Source organism: Helicoverpa zea, chromosome 24, assembly GCF_022581195.2.
Source record: "Helicoverpa zea isolate HzStark_Cry1AcR chromosome 24, ilHelZeax1.1, whole genome shotgun sequence".
In the NCBI taxonomy this organism is placed as follows: domain Eukaryota; kingdom Metazoa; phylum Arthropoda; class Insecta; order Lepidoptera; family Noctuidae; genus Helicoverpa; species Helicoverpa zea.
In genome coordinates, this window is record NC_061475.1 from 4,537,593 (window position 1) to 4,555,989 (window position 18,397).

General features: G+C 34.8%; 2 protein-coding genes across 2 annotated transcripts; one reads left to right on the top strand and one right to left on the bottom strand.

Annotated features, from left to right (window-relative positions):
• Positions 1-468: 468 nt before the first annotated feature.
• Positions 469-4,424, bottom strand: LOC124642322. The gene is made up of 7 exons (XM_047180704.1): positions 3,887-4,424; positions 3,630-3,725; positions 3,319-3,511; positions 2,756-2,858; positions 1,672-1,773; positions 937-1,089; positions 469-682 (listed from the first exon to the last, which is right to left on the bottom strand). The coding sequence occupies exons 1-7, from the start codon at positions 4,413-4,415 to the stop codon at positions 617-619; spliced, it is 1,242 nt and encodes a 413-aa protein (XP_047036660.1). The 5' UTR covers positions 4,416-4,424; the 3' UTR covers positions 469-616.
• Positions 4,425-13,539: 9,115 nt separating this feature from the next.
• LOC124642303 lies at positions 13,540-14,448 on the top strand. Its single transcript, XM_047180668.1, has one exon. It carries the CDS (start codon positions 13,659-13,661, stop codon positions 14,136-14,138), a length of 480 nt encoding a protein of 159 aa, XP_047036624.1. The 5' UTR covers positions 13,540-13,658; the 3' UTR covers positions 14,139-14,448.
• The last annotated feature ends 3,949 nt before the right edge of the window (positions 14,449-18,397 follow it).

The following is an 18,397-nucleotide window of genomic DNA, read 5'->3' on the forward strand; positions in this document are numbered from 1 at the left end:
TTTATTCGATTCGTTTTAAATAGCTTGTTTAATTACCGTTTTATTCACAAATTCTCGTGTTTATGAGCGATTATTGTTATGGTTCGAAATGTAAATCCATTTTTAACGTTATTTCGTATAAACTTAGGTATGCCTATGCACAAAATAAAACAACGCAACGTGTCTATACAAGCTGTTGATTTGCATGCGTGCCATAGTCAAGGACGTGATTATACTAATGATTCTCGACCCAAATCAACAAAAAAATTGGTACGAAAATTTTGATTTTAATTTTTTTTCGGAAATTCGTCAATGTCACTTACCCGTTTTCAAACTCGGCGCGTATGTTACTGGCCTCAAAACCGTGCTGCGCCCTCACACAAACGCGAACACAAAGCATACGCAACGATTATTCATTAATTTCATTCATAAAATTGGATTACTTCTGAAATACTACGACATTACAATGACAAAAAAAAACAGTGCATATTAGCTATTTCCCGTCTACTGTAATTCCAATCGATTATTTACGTATTTTATGTCCTCCTCCTGAAGTATGGCACAAATGCAAATCAACACCTTGTATAGTAATATGCATTTTAATGTGACTTGTGATATTTTATATCTAGTTACTACTTTAATATTCTCCTTCTTCCAAAACTGACATCACTAGAGTGAAGAAAGACATCCCTGTCTTGATGAACTGAAACCAATACATTTCTTCTATTAAGTGTCCATCGAGTTTTCTTAATTTCAAATATTTCATAACTCTCTCTCTAGAAAAAAAACATGCCCAGAATCCTTCTGGAACCCTATAAACACACAGGCCATAGAGTGAAATAACCAAATTATATGCTCATTTCTTTTTGAAGCGTGGAACACAGAGGCGTCGATGATACGATAGGCGGAAAGATGGCTAACTTCATATGCAGATAAATAATGAAATGATAAACATACCCAAGTAAATGTCGGCAAGGACAAAGTAATAGTCCCAAATATGTATATCGGCATCCTCTGACTGAGCGCCATGTTGAATATCAGCACGTTGACCTTGTGTGTCTTATTGAAGATATACCATTTCTCTGTGGCTGCTTTCTCTAATATTTCACACTGCAATTGATGAACACATTATAATAGAAATACATAAAGGTGCTTGCAGTAGAAAAGAGAATACTGTCACCAATGAAAGAACAAAAGACGGTAAAGATGTTTGTAAATTGGTTTATTTACTAAAATGAATGCGCAGAAAAAGGTATTCTATTCCCCCACTTTCATAAGCTGACAGGCTACACATCCATAATGCCCCGGAAAAGGTAATTCATAGAATCAATACAACAATATAGGCTCTGCGAGGCTTACTGAGTGATTATGACTCATTGTTGCTTCTTGCTAGTTCTTAAGTGTCGTAATCGTATTACCCTGCTGGTTTTCTTATGATTAGTAGACTGTCAGCTTGTCGTTTACATCCAATTTGAGTTGAATCTTACTAATATTATAAATGTGAAAATTTTTGCGAATGTATGGGTGTACGTTCGTTATTCTTTTATGAAAAAACGGTACGAATCAGTTGAAAGGTATGTACATAGATAGGTGATACCTGGATTGACGCATAGGATACTTTCATCGCGCATTTTATCAACACATCACGCGAGTGAATCCGCGGCTGGAAGCTGGTATGCTCTTACTGCTTACCTCATTCTCAACCTGTTGTCCCAACAAACAGAACATGAGCACCATCAGAATAAAGCAGAACTCGTGAACGTAATACTTCATCGTGTCTAATGATAATTTATCCTGAAACAGAAACTAGTTGGTTAATTAAACAAAAACTTGCACTGCGGTTGCTGAGGTTTATATTAGACCACGGAGAACCAAATGATTAGCGGAGATGTCATAACGCATAGTCTCCTAGAAAAGTAGCGCGCCAAAATGCGGGCGTTCAGGGGACAAGGAACTAGCTCGCCCTTTACACGCCTTCTATAAAACCCACCATCTATTTTCAAAATAAAGTCACCGAACAACATAAAGCTTCGTGAGATTTGTTTTGTTTTGACAGGGAAGCCGAACGCCTCGTTAGTTTTAGTAACTGATCAACTTGACCTACAAGAAGGCGCCTGACCTACCTACCTTCCTTATGGCATCTCCTCTATTTTTCCTTTCTCCGTGTTTTAGACGGTATCAGATTCTCTTGTACTTGAGTATTACTTGTATAAAGTTTGTTTTATGGCTGTTGTTTCAGGAATCGATGTTTTGTCTTACTCGATTAGAATTGGTGAAAGCAATCGATATGTGAGGTTCGATATTTAATCAGTGTTCTGTCTTCAATGGTAAATACAGAACAGCTATGTAATTTGAGAGTCTCTGTAAGTCAAGCTTAGTCGGTATTTGAATAGATCATCAGGACAGTATTCTATTCAACTATTGTTAGTGAAATAGTAGGTAAACAATATTTGCTGCAGTACATTGTGAAACATTTTTTTGGTTAGAAAAAACACATCAAACACCTTTTATATAAAGCGTGATCTAATTAGCAATATTTTTACGTCTTCTAGCTTAAAATAATCCCAATCGACACTTATTTCACGTAACAAAATATTACCACGAAACTAATCATAAAAATTGATTTCTCTAATCACAAAATCTCACAGAATTAATAACATCGAACTTCAAAATATTTCACATAGCTCCAATCCCAAAATCAAACAGCCATTATTACGAAAAGGGACTGAGGCAATAAAATTTAATCGTTCAAATTACTAAAGTTAACATTACTTACCGATATTGCTATTTTCACAGAACACATGCAAACTAGCATAATAGCAACTAGTATCAATGTTAAGTAAAATGGACGACAGATAACGTTGAGTCGATTGCTGAACCTATAAAAACAGATATTTGGATTCAGGATGTTTGTAAAGCGATAGCAAATGTTAAAATATGTTTATGGGTTAGTTTTGTTTTTGATATTGAATTGGATATGGAAGTTAAAGTTGAAATTGTTGTTGATATGATAGTTTTTATTCATTGGAATGTGAAAGACATTACAGTACTTGTAACATCTTTACGTAACTCATAATTTGACTGCTATTGAGGGTTATTAAAATATACCAAAGAGCTTTTAGGTTGCCACGATGCATTTCATCATCATCATCATCTCAGCAACTGCTGAACATAGGCCTCCTCTTTAGATCTCCACAGATACCTGTTTGAGGCGACCTGCATCCAGCGTCTTCTGGCGACCTTTATAAGGTAGTCTATCCATGCATTTGGCAAAAACCAAATTAATAGCTAAGTTCTCTTAAATCGGGGATCATATTATCAAAATTGTGTTCTGTTTACCTTTTGATCTTCACATAATGATCCACACACTGTGAATGGACCAAAGTACAATAGGTTTGCCATTCTTCATCTTGGACCCCAGTCACTTCCAGCACCAACTCGTTTAAATGGAGAAGAATGAATGTCAATATCCTTATCTGACGAATTACTTGACCAATGAGAAGGATTATTGTTGATTGTAGACCTGGATAAGCTAAGAGAATAGAAAATATTAAGTAGAAATTATCAAATGTGATTCATGCAAGACCAGTCGTAAAGTAGGCCTCATTTCTCAAGCTTTTTGACCTAAATAGAATTTATCCTTTACTTACCAATACAACACAAATATCCAGCATATGCATGAAATATGAAGGAAACAATGTAGACGGTATAATTTTCCAAACTCCATGGAAACCACATGTCGAAAGCTGAAATATAATAAGAAAAATTTAATACATGAACGGAGATGAAAGAAAAAAATATATAAATTCTGAAATTCACTTCATCACTACTTCCAGTTTAGTCAAAAGCCAATACATTTTATTTTCTCAAAGTTAAAAAATCGTCTCAAATAAATGCTTGATCTTACCCAAAAGTCGCAAAGATTTGTCCTCCCTCACGATCATCAAGTAAATTGGAGTGCAAAGATACAAAGTAGCGCACACGAAAACGCTCAAAACATACGTCTTTAACAAAACCCTGGTATACTTAAACAACTTATTTTGCGAATCATTAACCAGTTCTCTTAACTCATTTATCCTTTCTCCTTTTGAGGATACTAGAAAGATATGCTTTATCAAAGGCATTCCCAACATCCCATCTTGAAAGGCCATCTCCTCCAAAAATCTTCGAAACTTATTTCTGAAGATTAAACAGACCCATATAGAAATGGTCATAATGACTCCCGTTGTCCAGATACAAGCTCCTTGTATGCAGAGGAGGAAATCAGTGTAGCTAGTAGCTACAAAACCAGTGGTAAAAACGAAACATAAATTGCCTACAATGAAGTTCATGATCTGAAGAAGTAACCACCGTTTAGAATTCCAATTGTTTTTGGCAAAGATTGGGATACCAGCGAAGGATAAGACGCGGTGGAACGCAAGAAATGTCTCCTCCATTTTGTATTGGTAAATGGTATCGAAAAATATGGTAAGGGGTTTTTATTGGAGCTTAAATTGGTACAGTCGAGCTCATAAGTGGCTCACGTAAATAATTTCGATCCGATTTACGGTCATATTATTTACGTGCAGTTGAAATTTTGTAATGGACGTTTTTATTCTTGTAGGTATGTCAAACCATATCTATTTTTAAAGCAAAACCTAAGCAAAAGGTGCATTGGCCTAGAAGTCTGAGGCGAAATAAACATAGCTGCATCGTCTAGACACTGACCTCTAGGCCGATGCACACAATATTTTTTTTTGTTTTCAGTGTTTTTAGAAGTCGGTTATATATTTTGTATAAAAAGTATTTTTGTAAGCATGTTACATAATTGTAGGTACTTATCACTAAATCATCTTACAGTACATAATACCACAAAACGAACACTAAAAATCCTCACAAGAATATTTGTACCACCGCTGTCGACATCTGTACCTGTCACACCAATCATCTTTAGGGGCTGTACTTAAAAAAATGACAAAATGATATATGAGGAACGTGTACGATATACTCGTAAATGCTTGAGTGACACCCCTTTGATATTTTGATTTCTAAAGCTAAGAAGAAATTCCCTTTGATACGAATATGAGTGACGGTTGCCAAGTATTAGGTATTTAAGTATCAAGGATATATTTTTGTATAATTTTTCACTTGAATTTTGTACTTTTGTTCCTCTTTTAAAATGGAAAGTTTTAAAGTGACAAACTAATACTGATTTTAAGTAGTTTTTTGAAATTAGTTACAACTATCGTAAGGTTAAGCAACGCTTGGTGCGGTCGGTCCGTGGATGGGTGACCATCTTGTCATAATGAGTTCTTCCGATAAATAAACGGAAGGCACGATTAATTGGTGGGTCCCAACTGTCATTTCAACATCTTTGGCAGTCGTCACTGGTGGTTAATAGCCAGAAAGTCTCAAACCAGTCTCATCAAGGGTTGCCCGGGTTACTTTGTTGCGGAGGTTAAATAGGTAGTCACTCCATGTAAATCACTGGTACTCAGTTCCATACAGTTAGACTGGAAGCCGACCCCAACATAGTTGGGAAAAGGCTAGGCTGTAGATGAAGTTATCGTTAATGGGGAAAGAATAGACTCATTTTCAAAATAATGTTATATAAGGCGTGGACTGGTAATTTTCTAGCTTTTGTCTTATAGAAGTAGGTACAAAATCTACTTACCGAAATATTCCGGAGAATAAAAGTATTTCATTTTTAAACATTAAACAATGGCTTCATGAAAAATAATTATAGCCTGAAGGAAAATTAAACAATTTGGATACATTTCGCTTTTGTTCTTTTAATAAAAAAATCTTATTAAGTTTTAATTGGCAAGCTTCTGTATGATCGTATTGTTCTGATTATCATGAAATTAAGGAATACATTTTCATTATCATATCTTGGAAAATCTTTTTTGCTATAGGTATTATGTACTTATTAATTTCGTGCGAATTTGAATGCTAAAATACTTTACATGCTTATTAAACATTGTGCTACGATACTAAATACTATTACTGCTTACTTTTCTATCACAATATACCTCTACAATTAGGTTGTTTCAAGGAACATATTAGCTGCTGGGCATTTGAAGCGAAGTTCACTTTCAACTGTTTTCATATCGCCGCGCCAGTTAGAAACAAAAACGTATCGTTCTTAATTCAAAATTTAAAAAAATAATCTATATTCATTTTTTTTTGTTCGTCGTCAATGAAGCCACAGACCAGCTAAAACTTAGACAAAAACAAAACCTAAAAAATTCAAATAAAAAAACAAAATCGACTTTCATTTATTTTTTATTTGAATATTACACTTCGAAAGCAAAGATGAGGAATATTCGGCCTCCTCTATCCCCCAGTCACTCTACATACATTCGTCAGGCATACACAAATATCATAAATCGAATATCTTTGTGTTACGGTTATTTTTCATTGTTGCTTTATCCAGTTGTGTTAGAGTGATTTATGGGTCCGCACTCAATGCTATGACTTGGTTTATTAGCTTGATTGAGGCGTTTTTATGTAAGGCTGTATGGTGTTTTTGTTGAATATAAGTTACTTAGTAGAAATATTATCATGTTGTTTTGGTTCTAAGTGTAACTTCGTGAAGGTCGTTTTAAGAGAATTTGATCAAATGGAATTTAAAAAATAATATTTTTGAGGTTCTGGATAATCGTAAATTACTATATTACCTTCTTTCCTTGTGTGGTATTTAGTAGGAGTAAAACTATACGAAAGAAATTAAAGTAATCCACATGAGGCTCAAGCTAAGTTTAAAATGTTTTACATAGCATTATGCAAATTATGTTCTAGTTTTTTTATTAACTTTTTCGTAGTTCAAGTTATCCATATAATATAAAACGGAATATTTACTCTACATTTCATAGCATTATCAACGCGTTTTGCATAAAATATAGTTTTAATGAAATAATTCTAGTTGGTAGCAACTGCTACACAAATGAACTGGCGAGTTCATTCGTTTTGACAAATGGTTCCATTGCTGCGTTGACGACTTCACACTATTTTTATTTATTTCATTTTCATTTCTATTTCAAAATTGAAGATATAATGTTGAATGTGTAATATGCACAAAATTATAATAATATTAAAATCAATTGATATTTTGCTATGGATGTGCCATGAGAACGTACCTAAATAAATTGTGAAAAGTTAGAAACACAATGCAATAAACAAAATTATACTAACAGGCACATTATACAAGCAGCCATGTTTTTTTAATTTTCTTAGAAAGCGGACAAATATACAGGGTGTGTTGTACCTCATCACATTAAATCCTATCACATAAACTATATGATATTATATGGCGAATTGTAAAAAAAATACCTAATCTATTCAGTAGTTTAGCCTCAGGAGTAATTTTTCGTTTTTATAACTTACAACATCATGTGTAAAGCAGAGATAAAGTTAGGAGTATCGAATGTTTTGATCAGTTGACAGCTGTCAGTTTTCAAGGGAGAATTTCAGTTGTTTGTAATGACTGACTCTTATATACATAGGTTCTAATTTTCGCTATTTAATTTGTTTGAATAATATATATTTTTTTTTACGTATTTTATTTTTTTGTTTGTGTTAATCGACATATGTTAATCAGTATATTAACGTTTTAAATTTAATGTGATTAGGTACGACACACCCGATGTAAAGGAACAAAACGATCATCACCGAAAAAAATACACAAATAGTATTAAAATAAAAACGCGACCTTTTATCCTAACAAAGTTGCGTACGACTCTATAAAGGAACACTATATAACTCACAGGCCGAACCACTTCATCTCCAACAACAAAAAGGGCGCGAAAGAACAACTAAACAAGATTTATTCATACACAACACGACGCAAGAATCTCACATACATTTGGCAATAACCCAACTACAAATAAGAAGAAGAAGATAGATTCCAAAAACGAATTAACTTCGAAAACAGTGGGGTAGTAGGAATATTTTTATATTTTGTACAATGTGATCTGTCCCCCTCTCTATCCCCCGCTGGGCTGCAATAACACGCCGCTTGGCAATCCCTTGAATACTGTGAAAATAAAAATATTATACTCCGGTTTGGATTGGTTAAGCATGGATATAGAGCTGTGTGTGCGATTTTTGCTAGCTTCTGCCGAGGGGAATTTCCAGTAACCGGATTAATAGTACCCTATGTTATTCTGATACCTGTATAAATAGCTTTTGGTGGACAAAAGAAATCATAATAAACATTCACAAATACAAAATTTCGCGTTTAATAAATAAAATAATAATTATACATTTCAAGTTGTGAAATAAATAAATGATACTCAAAAAATATAAGCCACAGTTTATACTCGCATAAGTTTTTAACAATTAAGATATAAAAGTAAACGACAAAGACCAAACACATTAGTAACGTCATTACTAGTTAAAATTCAATTCATACTGATACCACTAAAAACGTCTTCCTAAACAAAACAAGAATAACCTATCAATTGTTAGGGTAGACAAACAGTATAAAAAATCGATACCTTTTTTTCCCAAAACTCGTGTAGACATTTTTCTAAACGAATTTGTCTCACGCCATTTTCCCTCGCCTTAAGTAAACTTAAAACAAATCCTACTAATATTATAAACGCGAAAGTCTGTATGTATGGATGTATGGATGTTTGTTACTCTTTCACGCAAAAACTACTGAATGGATTTTAATGAAACTTTACAATAATATAGCTTATACATCAGAATAACACATAGGCAACAATTTGTAAACATATTGTTCGAAATACTAAACCTGCGCAGACGAAGTCGCGGGCACCAGCTAGTAATATAATAAACATCGTTTTCCTGTTAGAGTACCCGCACACTGCAGCCTAAATAGTCGGCCGACAGTTGACCCGAAAGTTGGCAATTAAAAAAAAGTACCTAAATATTGTTTCCTCCCAATCAGTCTGATACCAGCTAAATTCCGGATCTTTGTATTTTTGCCATTCATTTTCATACTGATTAATTGAGCGGCAACAAGCTATCGGTCGACTTTTTATTACACAATTTATTTACACCTACTGTCAAAAATTAAATTAATTTAAATAATAATTACAAAATGACATTAAAAAACTCCTCATCGCCGCCCACTGGGAAGGTACCCAAGATGCTGGCAGCATTGCCACGATTTATAAAAAATAAAAACCAGCCCTTGGGTTGCGAAAGTATCAGCAAGTCGGTTCGCCATATCTGGACCCCACGGCCCGAGATCGACTAAAGTTTGTGGTGTGTTCTTACCCTCATAGCACATTCAATTTCCTCAAACTTCTTTACAGTACGAGAGATAGCCTAGGGCTTGCTCTTTGTAAGTCCTGCGTACCTAAGGACGAGGTGTGAACATTTTACCTGTTCCTTTGTCTAGCGTTTACACGTTCGAAAAGTTAAGGCAACTGTGGGTTGGAATAATTTTGATTTTTCTATTACTCTACTGTTGACTTTAAAAAAGAAAAATAAATATATGAATATGGCCTTTTAGTGAAGTTTAGAAGAATAAACAGTGAGACTTTAATTAAAACATTCATTATGTACCATTGAATATAATATGAGGGTAACAGGCATACGACTTTCATTACATGATTAGTTTTAAGTTCATCTACCGCGATTTTCTATTACCTATCTATCCTTTGTTTAGAGATTGAATGTTGACATTAGCTTCAGATAATCAAATACGTCATTTGCCTGTTGCGTTCATAGCACATTCAATTTTCTCAAACTTACTAACTTCTATGTACTATGAGAGATACCCTAGGGCTTTCTCTTTGAGACCTAAGGACGAGGTGTGAACATTTTACCTGTTCCTTTGTCTATAGTTTACACGTTCGAGAAGTTAGTACAACTAATTATATTTATGTCGTTGTTCGAAACTCGTTTAATTGTGTCGTGTGTAAGTTTGGAAACTTTATGCAGTTGCTTTGATAGCTTTGTTATGGGTTGGGTTGGAATAAATTTGATTTTCTACTGCTTTATGTGAAAATTAAGTGGTTGTTACGTTAAATAGTAATATAGAAACCTATAAATATGGCATTTCTAGGGTTCCGTACCCAAAGGGTAAAACGGGACCCTATTGTTTTCGCCTCTCTGTCCATCCGTCCGTCCGTCTGTCACTAGACTGTATCTCATGGCTGATATTTTCACAGATAAAATATTTTTGTTGTCGCTATAACAACAAATACTGAAAACTAGAATTAAAAAAATATTTATGGGTGGCTCCCATGCAAAAAACGTGATTTAATGTCCATTTTGTAAATAATGGTACAGAACCCTTCGTGCGCGAGTCCGACTCGCACTTGGCCAGTTTTTAAGTTTAGTGAAGTAGACAGTGTGCTGAATATTCGTAATGTTTCTGCTTCAATTACACACCTCATATATCACCTGTATTATTACTATTGTGCATAGTTACTATAGTTCGGCCATTCAGAGAATGCGTTCCTGACACGTCGCGATTGAACTGACGACGTAACTTTGCAATGGCGTTGCAGTTACGATAAAAATATTTTTGCTGGTTGTTTACCGTTTTAACAATTGAGGAGCATTAAAACAACATTATTATATCAATAATCAATGAATGTTATAATTTTGTGCCAAACTGAGTGTCAAATAACTTGGTAAACAATATTTTTCTAAATCTATACTGCGCTATTACAAGGTTATGTCAGCGGTTTATATTTTGTAGTGCTGTGCTAAAAATAACAGGCAAGTATCGTAATCTGTTCTTATACAGTTATAATATAAAATAATACGTTTTGATTTTCTTTTTAAGAATTGGAAAATAATGGACTATAAGACTTAATTATAACGTTTATGAAATATAAAAATAAAACTATGACCAAACCGCATTTTTATACTTAGATTAAAAATGGTAACCCCAAATGGCGTTATGGGCCGCCATTTTGTGACGCTAAAACAGTCGTCCGTTGTCGTTTCGTGCGCATAGACCACGTTTTTCAAGTGTTTTCGATCTGTTTTTATTTGATTACCCGGCTTTTGTTAGACCGAGATATCAGGATTGATTCTGTTATTGATAATAATATAATTATACATGTAGGCGAAGATGATGATGAAGACACCACCTCCTCAAGCAAATCGGAGTCTGATTAATATTCTGTTCGCACATTCAATTCAATGTACTTGTAACAAAGAATAAATAAAACAATTTTATTATATGAATATTACCTTTTTTTGGTTTCCACTTAAATAACTAAAATATAAAACAAATGATTCCGCCAATTTAAAACGAAAATAATCTTAAAATAATGCGGCGGTTCATTTTGAAGGAACGGTAACGAACTCAGTGTTATGTTGTGCCCATCACTAGTCGTGACTAACTGATAGGTGTCAGGAACGCATTCTCTGAACGGCCGAAGTATAGGTCCATAAAAGGAGCAAACTTAATCACTAACAAAAAAGTCATCCTCTGCCACCTACAAGCCCAAAAAAAGTTTTATTTCTAAACAAAAGGTATTACCAACTCTAAAGATATACTATTTGTGTTTCTATCTAAGTTAATGTGGTGCTTAGAGTATCCTTGATTTACCGATTTAATATCACAAATATATTGACTTCAGCGCATCTCTTTGCCCATTATTTATTCTAACAATAACTGTAAATAGATTAGTCTGACTTTCTGACGTCATTCTATTATCAACGCTGGCCATACGTGACTCATTCGCTTGATATCAGATGTAACAAAAAGTAGATAAGAAGGTAATGTGACCTAATATTAAGACGTGGTTTTTTGAACCATAACGTATGGTAGTTCGATAACTACAGCCACCTATATAGTGAAACCCAGAATTGTAAGGAACCTTTAACATTTGCGGAGAGATGAGAACAATTCAGGAGAGATTTTTTTTTCCTATGATATTGAAACTGTATTCATTGTAATAATATAATGAATACCTAAATGCAATGTTAGTAATATGGCTTTTCCAAGGCCACGTTGTCTTGTTTTGACTGGTTTGAGTTAGACTACAGCATAAATTATCTTTCATACATTACTTCCAATACAACAAGTCAGTTACATTTTCTTTTATATTTACAAAAAATAGATTTGCTTCAGTAACCTTGAATACAGTCCAAACACAATAATCCTTTATCAAAATGATGGACAGAGAACACTCAAAAATATCCCCTTTACAGAGTAAGAATAACACAACACTTAAGACACTAATACAGTTCAAAATCATAAAGGAATCCTTTCTCTATAAAAAAAAAACTATTGCAACCTAAACAAGGAATTCTTATGCCCCCGCATACATTTATTTTATTGTTATGAGCCTAAACACAAAAGCTCCAGAGTTATACGGAGTCACAATATCTGAATAACACATCTCTATTTTGCCGAAGAAATCTCGATATCAACGAGACACAAGCGCAAACATAATAAATCATATCCTGTAGTTTTGTGTGGAGTATTTTTGAAGTCATTCGATATACGTGAGTGTAATAAAACATAAAACACTCTTTGAAATTAGAATTTATTAACAATTATTTAAAAAAATAACAAAAACGACTTAAATAAAATACAACTTATAATAACGTAACAAAAATGGTAACGCAAAAGGATGATAAAATTACGACGTCTATGACTACTAATAAACTTATACAAGTAATTATAATTATTCCAACGAACCATTTGGTTCGAAGTTCAGCGTTCACCTACCGATCAGACATACCCCAGTCCAAATAGATCAATCGAGAACAAAGTAATATAAGGTTATATACTTGTACAACATACCTTCGTCTTAATAATTACTAATTCATGACATTTCACACAATTTACCATTACTCCACAAAACAGTTCACTATTGCCTTTCATTACGATTTATTCATTTGACTGGGATATCATTAGAACTAAAACTCACAAACTTTTATTCAAATTATAGGTAACTACAACTCAGTACTAAAAAGAGTAAATTTTCCATCACTTCCCGTGGTTGTACAAGAAATAACTCGTTTTTAGTGCAAACACTTCCACCCAAAAGTTGAGGCCAAGGTAAGTTCCCGGACTGTAAAGTTCTATTGTCACAAATTTCGCGCCAATCCCGCCGTCTCTGATGTTTACTTCCCCCAACTTGTCAATCCTTAGATCTATAATTTGTATGGCACTTATAACTTCGTTCCTTGAACAATTGACAGTAAAAACATCAGATCTCATCCAAACTGCAGGACTTTGTTCGTGTCCCTTGCTATATATCAATCTTGATTTCAAATCTGCGTATCCAAGAAACACATCGTGACTACTCACAGTGATAAGAGTAATAACATTCAGGAAAATAATAATTTGAATCATTTTTAATGCGTTTGATCTTAAGGAAGCTCGTACTACTAATGATCCGGTAGTAATGAGATTGCAACCAGCCTTCTTGTAAGTACGTCACTCTCTGATCAAGAACCAAACACAACCTTCCTATCAATGGAAATAACGTAAATATTATTGTTATGTAATATGATTGTACAATACAAATGATTTAGCATCCATCTAAACAGTATGACGCCATTTCCTAGTAAAACCCATAGTAGTCATACTCCATATCGAAACTCGTAAATTAACTAGAAAATACGTCACAATGTGCTAATTTGTCTCCTGTTTATAAGACCCTCCTTTTCTTGACATCTTCATTTGTATTTCAATATTCTTATAGTTGTTATGTTTAGTACTATCATTCTCATCGCCAAAAAGTAGATTCATAATGGATTTCAAATTCCTAATATTGTTATTTTCGCTTTTATTTTTAACGTCAGTGAAATCCAATGACATAATGCTTGGATTTGCATCGCCGTACGCCAAGAAGATTTACAGTGCTGTTAAAATTGCCAATCCTGCGATATGGAGGAGAGAAGATGACGTGATGGTTAGCTCTCCGAACCATGAACTGATCAGTGCTGTTTACATCACAGACCTGAGACCTGATAAAGAAGGAGAAGCGTACATAGAAGCCGGTGGATTAGGAAGCAAGACTGTTACTATAGCTTTGAAGAGTCCATCTATTTTGAGAGGATACAAGTTTGCTATCGAAGTGTATGCTCAAAGTGTGCAACCAGGATTTGGACAAAGCTATCCTGCCAATCCAGGTTATGTTCGAGGTGGACTAAGCGGGTATGCTGGAACATACTCTAATACTGGATATCCTACTGGAAGCATATACCCTCATGTACACTATAAGAAGTGATGTCATGGTGATAAAATATAAAACAAACATTCTTAAACAAACAGATTTATATGGATGACCTGATATTTATAGTGGAGATTTTACTATTGTGGTGTTACACGTGTTTCAGTGATTATTCTAAATATAGATTAAAATTTTCGTCTATTCCTTTGTTTCTGTTCTTGTTTTGTTATTTCCTTAAGTTAGAATCTTTGAGGTTTGAGAACAATAGTCTTATTTGGGCTATTTTTGAACATGTGATGAACAATAGGTACTACTCAGTTATTTTGAGGGTTTAAATATAGTAATTAAGGCCAAGCTTTTAACAATACAATGTGTTTTGCTTAATAAGCAAATATGGAAATTGAGAACACATTAATGTAGAATTTTCAGAATGAAATGTGGAATATATTTTGATAGTTTACCCCATTTGCAATACTTTTGATTCATATTAATAACCTCAAGCTAGAACGAAAAGTCACGTAACTCCCTCAGTCTTATTATCTTTGTAAAAAATACCTCCTCATTCATTTCAGCAATTTGATACATGTATTTTCTTTGAGATCGGGGTTCGAATACCAAATAGGTAACTTCTCATTTTCGAATTTTCACCCTCTTTTGTTTTTGTCTTGAGTGACTTTCTTTGTCATGAACTAAGAAAATTGTGTTACAATAATTAATAAATAATAAATAAATGTCGGGACACCTTTTTCACACACGGTCGGTTAGCCCCATAGTAAGTTATTTATTAACATGTGTTATGGGTGCTAACACAACTGATAAACTACATATAGCTACATATATACATATTTATTAATACATATCATAACACCCAGATCACGGCCAACAAGCATGCTCATCACACAAATGTCGACCGATCCGGGAATCGAACCCGGGACCTCAGGTTCGGCGGTCTGGCATGATGACCATTGCGCCATCGAGGTCGTCAATAATTAAACTATACAGAGTTTTGCTTCTCTAGTGCTATCGCTTGAATCAATTCTTCTATAAAAATCATGACGCGAACATTTATAAGCTTCCAGATTTAGGACTAAATCGGATTGATGATGGAAATTAAAACCTTTTTCATATAAATAGTATATTTTTGGAATCCCGTAGTTTTTTAAGCACATATTGGCTGTACTGAAACGCTCATTTAGTTTATGTTGGGCTAAAAAACCTTACAAAATAATACAAATTACAATAAGCAAGCGGAAAGTCCTTGATATTATCGCGATGTTTCCATCACCTTTAATCAAAGGCGTCAAGTTAAACTGTTTGAGAACATTAAAACAAATCCAATTCAAAACACCATGCCCTTATCTTTATTATGAGGCGTATAACCCCCTCACGTAATTAAGTAAAAACAGATAAACCTGCTTATGTATGTAATAATATAATTTTCTATACTGATGTTTTGAAGCTGATGAATTTATTTGGTTGACCGCGCTAATCTCAGAAAGATATGGACCGTTTTGCAAAAAAAAATACGTGTGGCACTCGGGGACTGCCGCGGTAAAGCTATTGCATAGCATTCTGTATCAACTAACAATGATATCAAAACACTTTATACACAAATTTTACAAGTACAGCCGTTCACTGTTGTAGATAAATACTTATACACCTATATACTTTCTCACAAACAGCTGATTATGTATTCGTCCGATTTCGGAGCAGCTCGTCTCGATTCGGGCGAGTTCCGTAAAGTCGTACAATACGTCTAATCGCACGACACACAGCGCCGTGTCGAAGACTGCCGATCCGACACGACGTTACACGATGCACGGCCTTCAAGCCACACCTCCGTGCCCGTCGGAGTGGGGAGCGTGAGGTTTTTTCGTTACGGAATTTCTGGATTTGGTCCCCGCGCTCAAGGCCTGTGATAGAAGCTATGCAATAGCTTAAAAATACAACAGTTGTAGACCCATTTATGCGGAAAACTATAGGTTAACTTTTATTTCTCTTCCCAACAATGAATAGGTTTTCAATGATGATGATGATGATGACCCCAACATACTGAGGGAAAAAGTAAGCAAATGAATGTAGAAAAACTTTAACGAACACCAAAATTCCCCATAGTTATATCAAATCTACACAAAGATACGGAATAAACCGAAACCAAAATAAAACATTTATCTATAGCTCAGATCATATAATGGGACTCCATAACCCAACATAGCTGAGCCGCATTATTAATATTCAGCATGCGAGAAAATGATTTAATGCGCACTACGTTGCAGTTTCCAATTGTAGAGCATACAAAGAACTGGATGAGCTATTGTCTTCACCTTTATTGCCAAAGATCCGACCGACCGACCGAAGACCAACGGTCGTTCTAGTACCTATGGAACTCTGAGTGTGCGCCAGGTCTATCCTTGTATTCGTGAATTTTGTCTTCTGCGTGGGTTATAATGTGATCGAATATGCATGATCGAGTTATCACTATTAATTCATTCTTAACGAAATATAATTGTATGATGGCAGACATATGATGTGGGGCTGCTCTTCTTCTCATTAAACACATAGGGAGTGGAAAAAGGTGGGCTTTTTGGGTTCATTTCATGTCAAAAAGTGTTGTTTTCAGCTCTTCTTTGAATAAATGCTCTTTAATTTTTTAGCGTTTTGCTACATTTCGCGCGCTTTGTGGCGCACTTTACGTATAGAATGTGCTCATAGCGGTTCCAGTTGTTCAAATGCTCTTAGTTTCCAATGCTACAGTTACTGCGAGTAACTCCCGGTTACGTCGAACGTGTTCCGTTTTAAAATATTACTTAGTGTATACTATTGTAATTGTTGGCGATATTTTTTATTTTTCGTTTCACTAGATTTTCCGTTTCATATGAGTGTTTCGTTTGTGGTTTGGATAAAACAAGTGGTATATTATTTATGTTAGGGAAGAATTATGTCTAATTGAAGACCAATATGGTGAAAATTCGTGGTGGCCTAATGGGTAAAGGAGCAACCTCTCAAGTATGAGAGGGCGCAGGTTCGATCCCAGGTCAGGCAAGTACCAATGCAGCTTTTCTAAGTTTGTATCTACTTTCTAAGTATATCTTAGACACCATTGACTGTGTTTCGGATGGCACGTTAAACTGTAGGTCCCGGCTGTCATTGAACATCCTTGGCAGTCGTTACGGGTAGTCAGAAGCCAGTAAGTCTGACACTAGTCTAACCAAGGGGTATCGGGTTGCCCGGGTAACTGGGTTGAGGAGGTCAGATAGGCAGTTGCTTCTTGTAAAGCACTGGTACTCAGCTGAATCCGGTTAGACTGGAAGCCGACAATAATTGACGTACTCAAATATTACTACTCAACTTGTTGTTTATATTTTTTTGGCAACTGCCAATGTAACTTTCCTAACACAATATCTAAATAACCCTAAATTGAAATAAATATCCTCAACTACTTAGAATTCCCAGACTTCCAACAAAAGAAGAGCAAACAATCAATTCAATTTACTTAAGTCCTTATAAAGTCTAGTTCGAAAGACTCCCAATATTATCGTTGGCCAACCTTCAACAAATCCATTCGATACGTCCAGAAATTAAAACGCTTTGGCAAAATTAGAACAGCTATTTGCTCAACGCTGGGAAGGATTTTTTAGGGTACCGCTTTCTGAACGTGAAACATTCTGGTCCAATGGCACTTTAGTAAGTAGTTTTGTTATGAATCAATGGTGTTTCGTATCTAGAGTTATTGAGCTTTGGCTTTAAAACAAAACGGTTCTTGCGTTGTCTGCAGCATGATATTCAAAACATTAAAACTATTTTATATACCTATCCCGACTTTTCACGAGGTCCACGTCTCGACGACTTTCATTAACTATGCAAGTCTAATGTCTAGTGCTAATGTCAAAACACTATATTTTCACACTAGTGTCTATTTCAAAAACTAATTGTCCCTTTCAGAGTAAAAGAGTATCAGACAGAAACATGGAGTTATATTTGCATTTATAATAATAATACCAGGATTAAATACCGTACGGAACCTTTATCCACGACTGGCCATGGCTTACACCGTTTTTTTTTTCACCAGTTAGTTAAGGGTTCCAGCTAGAGTTTGCTGACTCCAAATCTTTTTATTGGACCGTCCTTAACACATTTAGGTGGTGATCTTATATTCTTCACTAATTGTGTCATCCAATTGTAAAGGCTGGATATATCTGTGATTTCATCCAATCGAATTTCGACGCGTTTTGATCACCTAGTTTTCGTGAAAAGTATATTGTAGGGTAGGGTAAAACGGGACCCTATTGTTTTCGATCCTCTGTCCGTCCGTCCGT